This window comes from Rutidosis leptorrhynchoides, chromosome 8, assembly GCF_046630445.1.
Source record: "Rutidosis leptorrhynchoides isolate AG116_Rl617_1_P2 chromosome 8, CSIRO_AGI_Rlap_v1, whole genome shotgun sequence".
Classification (NCBI taxonomy): Eukaryota; Viridiplantae; Streptophyta; class Magnoliopsida; order Asterales; family Asteraceae; genus Rutidosis; species Rutidosis leptorrhynchoides.
Genome location: NC_092340.1, coordinates 93652687 through 93666256, shown reverse-complemented (window position 1 = coordinate 93666256; position 13570 = coordinate 93652687). Strand labels below are relative to the sequence as shown.

The 13570-nt window shown below is 33.8% G+C and overlaps 1 protein-coding gene across 2 annotated transcripts; it reads left to right on the top strand.

Moving 5' to 3' along the window:
- The first annotated feature begins 237 nt into the window (after positions 1 to 237).
- Positions 238 to 7343, top strand: LOC139861646 (histone acetyltransferase type B subunit 2-like). Of its 2 annotated transcripts, none has more exons than XM_071850106.1 (8): positions 238 to 543; positions 1047 to 1230; positions 1425 to 1525; positions 5440 to 5545; positions 5652 to 5869; positions 6249 to 6291; positions 6375 to 6634; positions 6877 to 7343. In XM_071850106.1, the coding sequence occupies exons 1-8, from the start codon at positions 344 to 346 to the stop codon at positions 7274 to 7276; spliced, it is 1512 nt and encodes a 503-aa protein (XP_071706207.1). In that variant the 5' UTR covers positions 238 to 343; the 3' UTR covers positions 7277 to 7343. The 2 variants fall into 2 exon arrangements, with proteins under 2 accessions (XP_071706207.1, XP_071706208.1); XM_071850107.1 differs by having other exon boundaries at positions 413 to 543; positions 997 to 1230.
- Positions 7344 to 13570: the final 6227 nt, after the last annotated feature.

The following is a 13570-nucleotide window of genomic DNA, read 5'->3' as shown; positions in this document are numbered from 1 at the left end:
ATCACATGTGATTGTGCAGGTAAATCACATGTGATTGTAAAGAAAAATTCGTAAAAAAAATTTCGAAATTTAAAAAAAAAAAATTCGGGAAATTTTTTTTTTGAATTATTTTTCAATCACGTGTGATTTTCGTGTAACATGTCACGCTCTCGTTAGTCCCTTAAATCTCAACTTAATTTATGAATTCAAATGAATATTCTGTGTTCCAAACAAATTTATTTAGTTGCGTATGAAGAAATAAAAAGTTTTGTATTAATCATCACCTCCCCAAATGGATATATAACGTCGTCACTGTATAAACCACCGATTTAGGGTTTACTAGCTACCGAAATTGAATCGACTAATGGCGAACAATCAACCTTCAACGTCACAATCACCATCGGTGAACTATGATTCAACCACAAAGGTGACAGATGTTAACATTGATTCACTGGTTCATTGCACAAACTCACTGTCACTACAAGACATCTCAAACATGGCCGTCTCCTGTAAATTCCTCAATCAACTTGCTTATTCCGACTCTATTTGGAGGCGCTTATTTAGGTTAATTTCTAATTTCATCAAATTAAATTTCAGTGTTATTATGCTACATCCTCTTAACATTAATGAATTGTTCTTGTTTATTTGTTTTCATAAGATACTGTGTATGTGATTTTATATAATTTAGACAGATTGAGATCAGCTGAGAAATTGAAAATGAATTATCATCATGTATTATACCTTTGGAAATTTGATTTATTTGTTGCCCCCATCCTTTTGTAACCCTACATTTAATAAATGATGGAAAAACAAAATATAAACTTTTCACATAAACTTCAATGAGAAAGCTTGCCCCTGCTACTAAATGAAACTTGTTGTTTTATGAAACCACCTTCCAAATTAGTTTGGTTCATTTTAATATATGGATTGAAAAACAGAATTATAAAGTGTAAACGCGAGCTTAAAGCTCGTACATATGCCACTAGTTGTATCTTTATTGATTGGTATTTTCAATAGGTGAGATTATATGAGTGGTGCTTATCGGAATTTGGTGATGTTTAATGAAGGGAAAGATGGCCTCAGTTGGAACCGTATAAGATTTCACAAACATCAGGTGTAAGGGAAGCGTATTTGTCACGATATACTGCTTTGAAGCAGTTTAAGTTTGCTGACCCTCTGGTTTATGACGTGCACATGGAGGCTAAATCCTGCGACCTTTTACTTAGCAAGAATTATATATATGTTTCACAGGTACCGAATAAACTTATGGTGTGGGCACAATAATTAGGATACAGTAATTTGATAGTTATCTACTCAACACATCATGATAAAAGTTGCATTTTTTTAATTGTGTTCACCTCACGAGAAAAAAATGATTTTCATTGTGGTATCTGTATTGTCATAATTATCGGTAACCTGTAACTTACAAACTTGCACCCTTACAGGGCCCACGGGTACAAATTATGAGTATTGATAAACTTCTAGAAGGAACAACTTCCATAGTCTCATCATTGAATGATCATCGTGCAAGAATTACAAGTATGAGGTGAGACATTCCGTTTATTCGTCTCTATAAACTATGAAGTGTTGTGTGTGATCTTTTAACTTTAACCTTTGTGTAGATTATAGTTATTAAAAGGTTCCATATCAAACATGTGAATTGTTATGATTGACTATGTCAATTCGTTTGCAGATTTTTTTTTTTTTTTTTTTTTTTGGGCAAAAAAGATATATATTATATCAAACCAAGGATACAGAACATACACAAATACAAGGGATCAAACAAATATCCCACACCTAAAAAGGCAACACTAAAGATTGAAAACTGCAAAATCAAAAGCAACAAACTACAAATAGCCTCAGCCATAACAACAAAAGACAAACCCACTTTAATTCTTCTGAAATTTTCCATTCACCAAAATGAAACCCCACCCCTTTGCTGCAACTTTCACAGCATTATTCTCTTTGACTTTTAGAGTCAATAACTGCATCTCAATATTGTCTTTGATGATTTTCACCAAATCATTTTCATTTCTTGGAGGCTTGTTAAAAATTCTCCCATTTCTTTCTTGCCAAATATGGTACACCACAGCAGCAACAGTGAATCGATTAATAACACCCCAAATGTCTTTTCTAAAATGATAATTTGCCAAATTTTGCACAATATCTACCAGATTATTACTCAACCCTCTAAACAACAACTTCTTTTTCATACTAATCCATACCTTTTTAGCAAAAACACATTCAAAGAACAACTGTGAGTGAGAGTCTGGGCATGTACCACAAAGAGGACAAGCATAGTTACCAGTTGCATTCCACTTCAGCATCCTATCTTGCGTCATGAGTTTGCCTAGAATTGCCAACCACAAGATAAAAGACTGTTTCGGGTTACTACATGAAAACCATACCACATGGTGCCACCTTACAATATTATTATTTTCCTTCAAATCTCTCCATGCCTGTGCAGTACTGTATTTAACTTTACTCCCATCATTAGTCACCCAAACCACTTCATCTTTCATATTAGCATTAAAAACTGGAACTTGTAGCATTTGCAACCTAGGAAATCTTATCAACCAATCATCAGGCCACACCCACTTATTATCTTGAATCAAGTCGGCCACTTTTAAATCCTTTGAAAACCTTGCATCATAAAGATCTCTTGCACTAACTATATCATTTAAAGGACCAATAACATTCCACTTATCATGCCAAGCAGAAGTTTTTAATCCATCGCCAATCTTATGAAACACACGAGGCCTTACTTTATCTCTTAGCTCCAGCAACTTTTTCCACCCCCAGCTGTCTTTAGCAGAAGCCTCAACATTCCAAATATTTCTATCTTTTAACTTGACCACATTCACCCAATTAATCCATAACGAGTCCTTTTGTTCAATGATTTTCCATAATTGCTTGACCAATAAGACTTCATTCCACTGTTGCAATGGTTTTAAAACCAAGTCCTCATTGGTCTTTAGGTTGACAAACAATCTTCCATGCCACTTTGGCTCTCCCTTTAGTAAGCTTACCTTGGCACCATAAGAATCCCTTAAAAACTTTTTCAATATCCTTAATCACAGTTTTTGGAAGGCTATAAACTGAGGCCCAATAGACTTGCATGGACCCCAAAACAGAAGCAATCAATTGTAATCTTCCTGCAAAAGACAATTTTTTATTTTTCCAGCTGTCCACCTTGTCTTTCACTTGATCAATCAACCCTTTGCAATCTCCAACACTTAGCTTTTTAGCAAGCAATGGCACCCCTAAATACCTCATAGGCAGTTTACCAACAGAGAAGGGCAAAATTTGTAAAATCTTTTGTTTTTCTGGCGCAGGTACATTGCAAAAGAAGATTGTACTTTTCTTAAGATTAGGGTGCAAACCTGAGACCTCACTAAACACATCAATAGCCTTTTTAATCACTTCAACTGAGTTTAGATCACCATGACAAAGCATAAGCAGATCATCCGCAAAGCATAATTGTGCAACTTTCACTTTTTTACAACCATAATGGTACTTGAATACCTTTGACTTCTGAATGGCATCATTTACAATCAAGTTTAATACTTCCATTACCAATGTGAAAAGATATGGGGATATAGGGTCACCCTGTCTTAAACCCCTCCCACCTTTGAAATATCCACAAATATCACCATTGATACATATTGAGAAAGCAGGAGATGTAATACACACCATTATCCATCTGACCATCTTATCATGAAATCCAAACTTGATCAAAAGTTTTTCTAAAAAATCCCAGCTTACAGTGTCGTAAGCTTTTTGGATATCTATTTTCATGGCACACTTCTTAACCCCATTACCCCTATTATAGCCTTTTAGAAGTTCTTGTGTCAGCAGAATGTTATCTTGAATCTGCTTGCCTGGAATAAAGGCACTCTGATTCCAGCTTACAATCTTCTTAAGCCCATCTTTAATTCTATTTGTTAGAATTTTGCTGATACATTTATACAGCACATTGCAGCAGGCTATGGGTCTGAATTCTCCTACCAGGTTAGGAGTTGGAACTTTAGGGATCAAGGCTATAAGTGTAGCATTAACTTCAGTCAATAATTTTCCTGAGCTAAAAAATTCCTTAATAGCTAGGCATACATCTTTTCCCACAATGCTCCAAGCCTTCTTAAAAAAGCATGAAGAATACCCATCAGGCCCGGATGCCTTATTACTATCTATGTCAAATATAGCTTCTTTTATTTCTTCATCTGTTACTTCACAAATCATACTTTCAGCTTCCTCAAGAGTCAATTTGTTTTGAAACACATCACCCAAGTCATCAAGAGGTTTAGTATTAACTGCCACCCCAAAAAATTCTTAAAGTACTTAACAAATTGATTTGAGATCTCATCACCATAAATTCTAGTACCTGTTTCATCACAAATACTCTCAACTCTCCCTTTATGCTTTCTAGCTTTAAGAGTACTATGAAAGAAAGCTGTATTCTTATCACCATCACTTAGCCACTTTATTTTAGCTTTTTGCTGCAGCAGGGTATTCTCATCTTTTAAGGCATTTTGATAGTTGTTTATAGCTTACACTGCTACCTTTCTCAAGACCACATTATGGGGATCTTGATCTTTATCAACAGCTTTTTGAGCTTCAGATAACACATCTTTACAAACTTTCACCTTATCAAAAACATTCCCATTACTCCAGTTAAGATTCTTTAAGTCACCTTTCAACATTTTCAGCTTTTTGACCACTCTGTACATATGGCAGCCACCTATTTGTTTTGACCAACCTTCCTCAACCACATGAAGAAACTCATTCTTATCAGCTACATGGTTCATAAATCTAAAAGATTTCTTCTTCTTCTTCTCCACCATATTAGGAATAATCAAGATGGCTGGACTATGATCAGAAATCATATATGGCAAGAAAATTCCATGGGCATGATGCAATTTATCAGTAAACACATCATTAATCATGATCCTATCCAGTTTCTTCAAAACACCACACCTAGGATTTTTTAGAGATTTAGTCCATGTATACATAAATCCAGTGCTGCATATATCCTCCATTTCAATCTTATTTACACAATCTTTGAAGTCATTCATCTCACCAGTCATTGAGGATCCTCCAGCAGTATGTTCACTTACATCCAAAGTGACATTAAAGTCACCCTTTATAACCCATGGCTGATTCCCTATAATACTTTTATGCCCTTCAAGAGCATCCCATAGCTCTTTCCTTTCCCTGCCAGAGTTGCTACCATAAACAAAACTGCAGTAGAAGCTTATATGATTTGATCTTGACTCAATTTTGCATAGAATAACTTGCCTTGTCACATGAACACTCAGCAGATTTATTCTATCAGGATTCCAACCAACTATAATTCTGCAGCTGTTGCGACTAAAACTGCTATTTGAAATCCATTCCCAATTATTAAATACTTTGTCACATACCCCTTTGACATTAGCACAAATAAATGAAAAATGTTTGCAGATTGTTTCCATTAAAAGAAACATCTTTATTTCGGAATGCAGCACAAATAAATGAAAATGTTTTAGTGACCTCAAGTTGTGATCACTCTATTCGACTATGGTGGAAGGTATGGAACATCATTAAACATGAAACATGTCAACGTGTTCTTTAGCTACTGAGTTTTGTTGTTAAATATCTTTGGGTTGATTTGTGAAGTTTGGTGTTTATTTCAGGGAAGTTTTCATCGATCGTTCAGAGGCCATAATGGCCCTGTTACTGTCCTTTCTGATAAGTTATTGGGAGATGGAAATGGAAAAGTTTTTGCAAGTGGAGGTGAAGACAGTACAGTTCGTCTTTGGTCATTAAGCTCAAGTGGAAAAAATGGTCAACGAGCTTTAAAGGCTACACTTTATGGCCACGAGAAACCTATAGTCCTGTTATCTGTTACAGGGTATCATTAAGTTCATTTATTTAAAAACTCTAAACTTCTAGTTTAAATTCATGTTAAAATGTTGACCAATTTTGACTTAGACCAACAAGTACTAGATTGAACCATTAACCAACGTTGACCGATTAATTAAACGGTTTGGAAAATTGGAACGGTCTATTCTTAAGTAGGAGAAACAGGTGATTAATCCGGAGTAATCAGGGTTTTTTACAACAACACTTATTGTAAATCTTATTCTCCTTTTTAACCCGTCAGTTTCATTACTTTAAATTTTTATTAGGTGACGAGACACACACAAATACATGTGTGTGTTTCTTTCTACCCTTGGATGCATGTATCATATACTCATTTGAACCTACACTTATTTTGTATCAATTTCCAGGCACAAGGAGTCTTTTTTAGTTAGCATGTCAAAAGATTCAAAGGTATTGTCATTAGTATGAACTATTGTTATGTTTGTTATCTGCCTGCTTATATTTTACTCATAATACTCTCAATAGAATAACAGGTTAGAGTATGGGATGTCTCGGTATCATCATCGTCTGATCGCAAGTCTAGCTGTGTGGGGACCACCTCCGTTGTTGGTGTGCCGGTCGGCATCAAGTGCCATAATTCGTTAATCTATATAGCTGCTGGTTCTACCATTGAAGCTGTTGACTTAAGGACTATGAAAACATCCTTCAGAACATCAACAAAAAATCAAGGAAAATTGTATTCATTTGACATCAACCCCTCTAAATTTTTAGCATGTGCAGGTGGACATGGCAGGTTAAGCACTTAAGATCATCTCAAATATTACCATGTTCATATTCAGTAGGACTTTTAATTTGTTTGACACAATCTTCATTTCTAGTTAAACAGTTTTAGATGCAATACAATCCAGATTGACCCATTTATAAGTAAATGGGTCCAGATTGACCCATTTATAAGTAAATGGGTTGAAATTGTCTCATATACACAATGGTTACTTTCGCTAATGGGTTTGTGATTTTTCTGTTAATTTTGTGCAGAGCCATGCTTTGGGACATAAGGAAAATAACTGATACCGGAGAAGGTGATCCAATGGCTGAACTGGATGGACATATAGGTCCCGTAACACACTTGCACATGGACCCATATAAAATTGTTACCGGGGGTCGTGAAGATCCTCAAGTTAATATATGGGAAGCCGACAATGGTAATCAGACAAATGTTCTGAGTTGCACTAAAGATGAATCTGGGTGTTCGGCTATGGCTGTAGATGGATTTCGTATTGTCACTGCTGGTTACAATCAAGATTTACGTTTTAGGGATTTTAGTAATGCTGTGTCTTCTGTCTCATTTGATGATGAATCATTTGATGATGAAGTAACTGGTTTAAAGTTTTGGTGTCCATCAAATTCTGGTGATGATGCTAATTTGTCTGATTGATTTAAAAAATATAAAATCTGATCTTTAATGTCCATAGATTCAAGTGCCTATATTGAGATGTTTTGTAGTGGTAATATTGACTTGCTGAATGTGAAACTTGTATTTTACAGTTTTTATTACTTTTGGGATTTTCTTATTACGAGGTACTAGTTAATTACCCGCGCTTTCGTGAATCGTGAGTCTTAAACATGTGTTAATATTTTATTGAATATATATCTCTTAAAAGAATTGTACTCCGTATATGAATAAAGTATAAACGAACTTGAAACCGAACGATGCTATGTAGTTATGTTAATAAATGATACGTAAAAACCATAAAAATAATTTAAATTTTAACTAAAAATATAAAATGCTTATAGTTTTGGACGAGATTGCTAAATGCTACTATGAATGAGCTCATTGTATTGTTCCACGACCGGTCTAGAATCGACCATCTTGTAACTATTAAAATTACTCACTAGAAACTTTTTACTTGAAGCATTCCCAGACATACACTTGGTTTCCAAAGAGTCCCATAGTTCTTTAACACATTCAACATTATGATAAATATCAAAAAGGGAATCAGTCATACTGAAATGTCCCGTTCATATCGATTATAAACATTTCATATTAATTGATTTCGTTGCGAGGTTTTGACCTCTATATGAGACGTTTTTCAAAGACTGCATTCGTTTTTATAACAAATCATAACCTTTATTTTATTGATAAAGGTTTAAAACCATAACGTAGATTATCAAGTAATGATAATCTAAAAGATAACGTTTTACACACGACCATTACATAATGGTTTACAATAATATTACACATCGATTTAAATCTCCGAATGCAGTTTTTAAACAATATATTACAAGCATGCTGACCCCAATTCTTGTCCTTAAATTAGCATGCAACAGCGGAAACTCTTAATAATCACCTGAGAATAAACATGCTTTAAACGTCAACAAAAATGTTGGTGAGTTATAGGTTTAGCCTATATATTTATCAAATCGTAATAATAGACCACAAGATTTCATATTTCCATTTCTCATAAACATCATGCATGCATATAGCCATCTGCATAAAAATCATTCATATGGATTGAACACCTGGTAGCCGACATTAACCATAATGCATAGAATATCCCCACAGACATCAACGTCTGTATAATAATTATCTCGAAGTACTAAAGCCATCCATAGACATGAATGGGGGTTGTTAGGCCCAATAGATCTATCTTTAGGATTCGCGTCAATTAGGGGCCATTTCCCTAATTCTTAGGTTACCAGACTTGAAGGGCGATATTCGATTTCGATAATCCAACCATAGAATGTAGTTTCTCGTACTTGTGTCTATTTTGTAAAACATTTATAAAACTGCATGTATTCTCATCCCAAAAATATTAGATTTCAAAAGTGGGACTATAACTCACTTTTACAGATTTTCAAATTGTCGGAAATAAGACTTGGCCACGGTCGATTCACGAACCTATAACAAATATATACATATATATCAAAGTATGATCGAAATATATATTCACAATATTTTTATTACGTGTTGACGTTTTAAGTTGTTAAGTTAGCAGTCCAACGTTAGTAGTCCACAATTAGTAGTCCACAGTTAGTAGTATATAAATAAATCAATATATTTTCGCGAATCAATCCACGACCCAGTGTATACATGTCTCAGACTCGATCACAACTCAAAGTATATATATTATTTTAGAATCAACCTCGACCCTCTATATGCTAACTCGAGCATTACCGCAATATAGAGTGACTTACGGTTATTCCAAATAATATATATAGATGACGTCGATATGATATGTCAAAACATTGTATACGTGTCTATAATACAAGAAAGTTAGTTAAGATATAGTTAGTATAGATTTGTTACAAAATTTCACGTAGCTAAAACAAGCAAAATTATCCAATTTTATTTTACCCATAATTTCTTCGTTTTAAATCCATTTTGAGTGAATCAAAGTGCTACGGTTTCGTATCTAACTTAAATTTATGAAAATAAACAGAAAAAGTGATGGTTTATTATAACAACCCTCATTTTTCCATTCTATATTTTTCCAATATTAAATGCCCAAACAATATAATTAAAACTTAATGATTAAACTTTAATCAACAATTGTTAAGTGTTAAGAGTTATAAAACATATTAATTAACTTTGTGAAATAATTGACAAGTTAATAAAAGATGAAAATAATAAACTGTTAGTCGACACTCACTGCTAATTAAAATTTATGCATTTATGTAATATTATAACTAATAACCTATAAGTAATAAATAAAAAGTGACATTTATATAAATAACAAAACAATTGGGAACTAAATAAAAAAAAATATATACAAGTCATGAATTAGTAAAAAGAAAATAATACTTATCATGTAGTAAATGTAATAATAATAATAATAATAATAATAATAATAATAATAATAATAATAATAATAATAATAATAATAATAATAATAAGACTAAAGAATCTTAAACAATTACATTGAAATGTCATGCGGTCGCATGACACCCCCTAAACCTGGACAGAATCAAAAAAGGAGCTTTTAGCTTGGTAACCTAAGAATTAGGCAGACGAGAGGTTCTGTTCCTATGAATACACATTCATCACTTAGCAGAAAAATCAACAAATTAGGCTCAAAACCGAAAAAGGCAAAATTGAAGGTTTTCGAGGTCTCGTTTCGAAAAATATTTGGGACAAAAAAAAAAAGTTTTGAACTGCGTTCATGTATACAATTTACCTTTGACTATTTTCGACAATTCACGAACAATTGTTGTAAATATATGTGTGTGTGTGTGTGTATATATATATATATATATATATATATATATATATATATATAAACTAGTACCAACTACTAAAAATTATAAAATAAAATAAAATCATTAATTAGAACATCCTTATGTTGACTAACACTCTAATACTTGCACTATATAAACACCCCTAGACTTCTAGTTTCTCATTCACAAATCACACCAAAATCCTCTCTAAAAAACAATCTCTCCCTCTCCCTCTCTTGTGGTATTCGGATCTTCAAGCTTGTTCTTCGTGTTCATCAAGATTTTCAAGCGTGTTCTTCATTATTTGGGTTATTTGATCTTCATCACCAAGTTTTCTTCTTGTTTCTTGTTAATCTTAATCATCATTAACAAGGTATGATCTAAAATCTTAAAACTTTTAAATCTTTCTTTCAATTCATGTTTATATTCATAATCATATTCGTGCATGATCTTAACATTCATATTATTTAGATCCTCAAAACCCTAAACCCTAATCATTAAAATACTACTTTAATTAACTAACCCTAATTAATGAAACCCTAATACTACTTATACTATTAATTAACATGTATACACTATTACTATTACTAACACCTATAACCTACTACTTATATTATAACACATAAAAACATTTTGGGATATGTATTAGAGATGTATAGATCTTCGAACTTTCTTGACGAATGGTTTCTACGAAACTCTAGGCGGAAGGGTTTGGATTTCCGATTTAAAGGATCCTATAGCTCAAGCCCCTAGACCTGAAATGGCCATTCGAAGGGAAATGGGTGATTGGAAGCTTATCTAATACGGCAAGTATCCTAAAATGGAAAACACTCTTAAAGTATAAACTTTCTAGTTATAGAAACTTACTAAGATAAGAAATCTACTAAAAGTGGAAACTTTCTAAAAATAGAAACTTACTAGGAAAGGAAACTTAGTAAAACGAACTATACTTACAACACTATCATAATTAAACATCTACTTAAACTTGAGCAAAAACACTTACTACTCTTAAATGTCAATAGGTTGGCTTTTCTGCTCACTCATCCAACTTTCTATTCCGAGGAATAACTCTCTCTCTCTACTTACTAAGGTGAATTCATAACCCCACTCTTTATTGCTAGCAAACTTACTTACTTTTATTGGGGTGAGACACATGCTATTTTTACATTTTACAACTTAGACGCAAGTACCAAACTACTAAACTATGCTATACCCGGCTATGTTCGACTAAGTCCCTACAGTGATATTTTTAATTGCTCATTGAATGCATGCTTAATTATTGGGGGTAGGCCTATAGGGAGTAACGTCCCCGATACATTTGACTAAGTATTTGTATTACTTAATAATGAAATTAAACCGACAAGTATAAACTACAACTTGTCTTTGGGGCAAACTTGAACGTTTAGTCTAAATATCACGCATTGGCATAACTTTTGGATATGCGAGATCTACTTTTTGATCCTGCGGGAGATCAACTTTACAAACTAAATCTTGTGGTCTAAAAACAACGATAACTACTTTTGTTAAACCTATGATTTCACTCAACCTTTTTGGTTGACACTTTAGCATGTTTGTCTCAGGTGCTGATTGATTCAAGCTTACTTACTTACTACTTATGTGATGCTACTTGGAATTAGGAACAAGAGATATCGCATTTACTATTCTTGCATTTGAAACATTTACTTTATTGTAATTTCAATTCTTGTAACGACATTTCATTTTCAGCTGCGTACTCTCAATAAAGTTTGATTTTATCATGTAGTATTGTTCTCGTATATTATAATATGTTGGTTTATTTGATATTAGTGACGTTTCTTCCAGACCATATCTGGAGGACGTTACAGAGTGGTATCAGAGCAAACCAGACTGTTATAGAAAACCAGGATTGCATCTTTATGTGTGCCTTACTTGCTAGCTAGGGTGCCTTAGCAATCTAGGAAACTATAACCTTTCCTGCCTTAGACTTTAAAGCACTTAAGATTGCCTTATAATCTTAACAACCTTGCCTTGATAATCTTGGCTTAAAATGCTAATCAAAGTCTCTTTCCTAATGATAGGATGTCAAGCGTTAATAAAAATGACAAGACAATTCTTTTCAAACCATCTGAAGTAATGACTCACTTCAAACCTGCTATCGAAGAAGATACTGGATATCCTTCAACTGCAAGACCAGTCCAAAGTCTACCTTATGGCTTTGGTAGTCCTCCCTCACCAAACTATAGTCCGGATACTTTGCCTAATTCTCCCGAATACTACCCGACTCCAAGAACAGAAAGTAAAGGGAAACGCCCTGCTAATTTTAAAGAAGATGGCCCGTCAAAGAAAAGATCCCGATCTCCTTCCTACGAAGAAGTTGATGCCAAGTACGAGATCATGAATCTGCGAAAAACTACCGATGGCCTAATTCGTCATATTGCAAGGATCGATGTTCAAATGAAGGAAAAAGACCTAGCAATCAGGAAGCTCATGGAGGAAAATGCTGAGCTAAAGAAGGAGATAAAGTTGGTGAAGTATGAAGGTGATAGAAATGCCCGATGGGGGAAGCAATCTCTTGCCTACCTAAGAGAAGATGTTAACTTTAGATTGAAGATGGAGGAAAACCGCCTCGAGTTCCTGCATGAGAAACAAAAGGCGAAGAATGAGAAAGTTGAGAAGTTTATGAAGAAGGTTGAGGACGAAAAGAAGAAATATGAAGACTACTTCAATCCTAATATTTCCTAGTTTATCCTATTCCAATTTCTCATCTATGTAAAGGCTAGGCCTTAAACCATTTCTATATCCGAATCGTGTATTAAAAAGGCTTATTTAATGCCTCGTTCTTAATAATATAAAGTGTTTCATTTATATCATATTCATCTTTATCCTATCGGATTTATCAAACTTCTATACACCCTTATGTAGTGAAGAATCATGGTTCGTCCAACTACACCAACTCTTACCACGATGTTTCATAATTTCCTCTTCTAACTACGTCTTCCACAACTTCCATAACTATCAAAGATATGAAGGTTAACCAAGTCTATAAAGACTGCAACTTAAAACTGGCTAACCATAAGTTAGTAACTGTTTTCACGGATGGCATTTCGAACTGCTCCAAGAGTGAGAAAGGACGTGAGCAACATTTACAAACTCATTCTTGAGAAAAAGAACAACTCTACCCAAACTTTTCCAAAGTGCAAGTTTTGGCTTAAAACCGACATGTTGTCGATCCAGCTAAGATTACTGCTGTCCTTAACACACTATATTAGAAGTCATCATTGATCACATATCCTGACCTTATGGAGTGACCTTGGAAAGGAAATATGAATTAGTGAAATATAATAACGGTGGCCAACGTGATTATATTACGGTAATTCATAGAGATATTCCAATATCATGACGTATGGAATAGAAAGTGAATCAAAGAAAAACTCTCAAGCTATCTGTTCAAAAACCCAAATGCAAGGGCATGAAAAGCGAAAAATGATCATCTTGATATTTAGTAGATACGAAGAACTCATTCTAATCAAACTAT

Bases quoted from the DNA above. Each gene is read 5' to 3' on its own strand.
- LOC139861646 (XM_071850106.1), top strand. From the start codon at position 344: ATGGCGAACAATCAACCTTCAACGTCACAATCACCATCGGTGAACTAT. The intron at 544-1,046 runs GTTAATTTCTAA...TGTTTAATGAAG, and splicing joins ATTTGGAGGCGCTTATTTAG to GGAAAGATGGCCTCAGTTGG. The intron at 5,546-5,651 runs GTATGGAACATC...TGTTTATTTCAG, and splicing joins CTATTCGACTATGGTGGAAG to GGAAGTTTTCATCGATCGTT.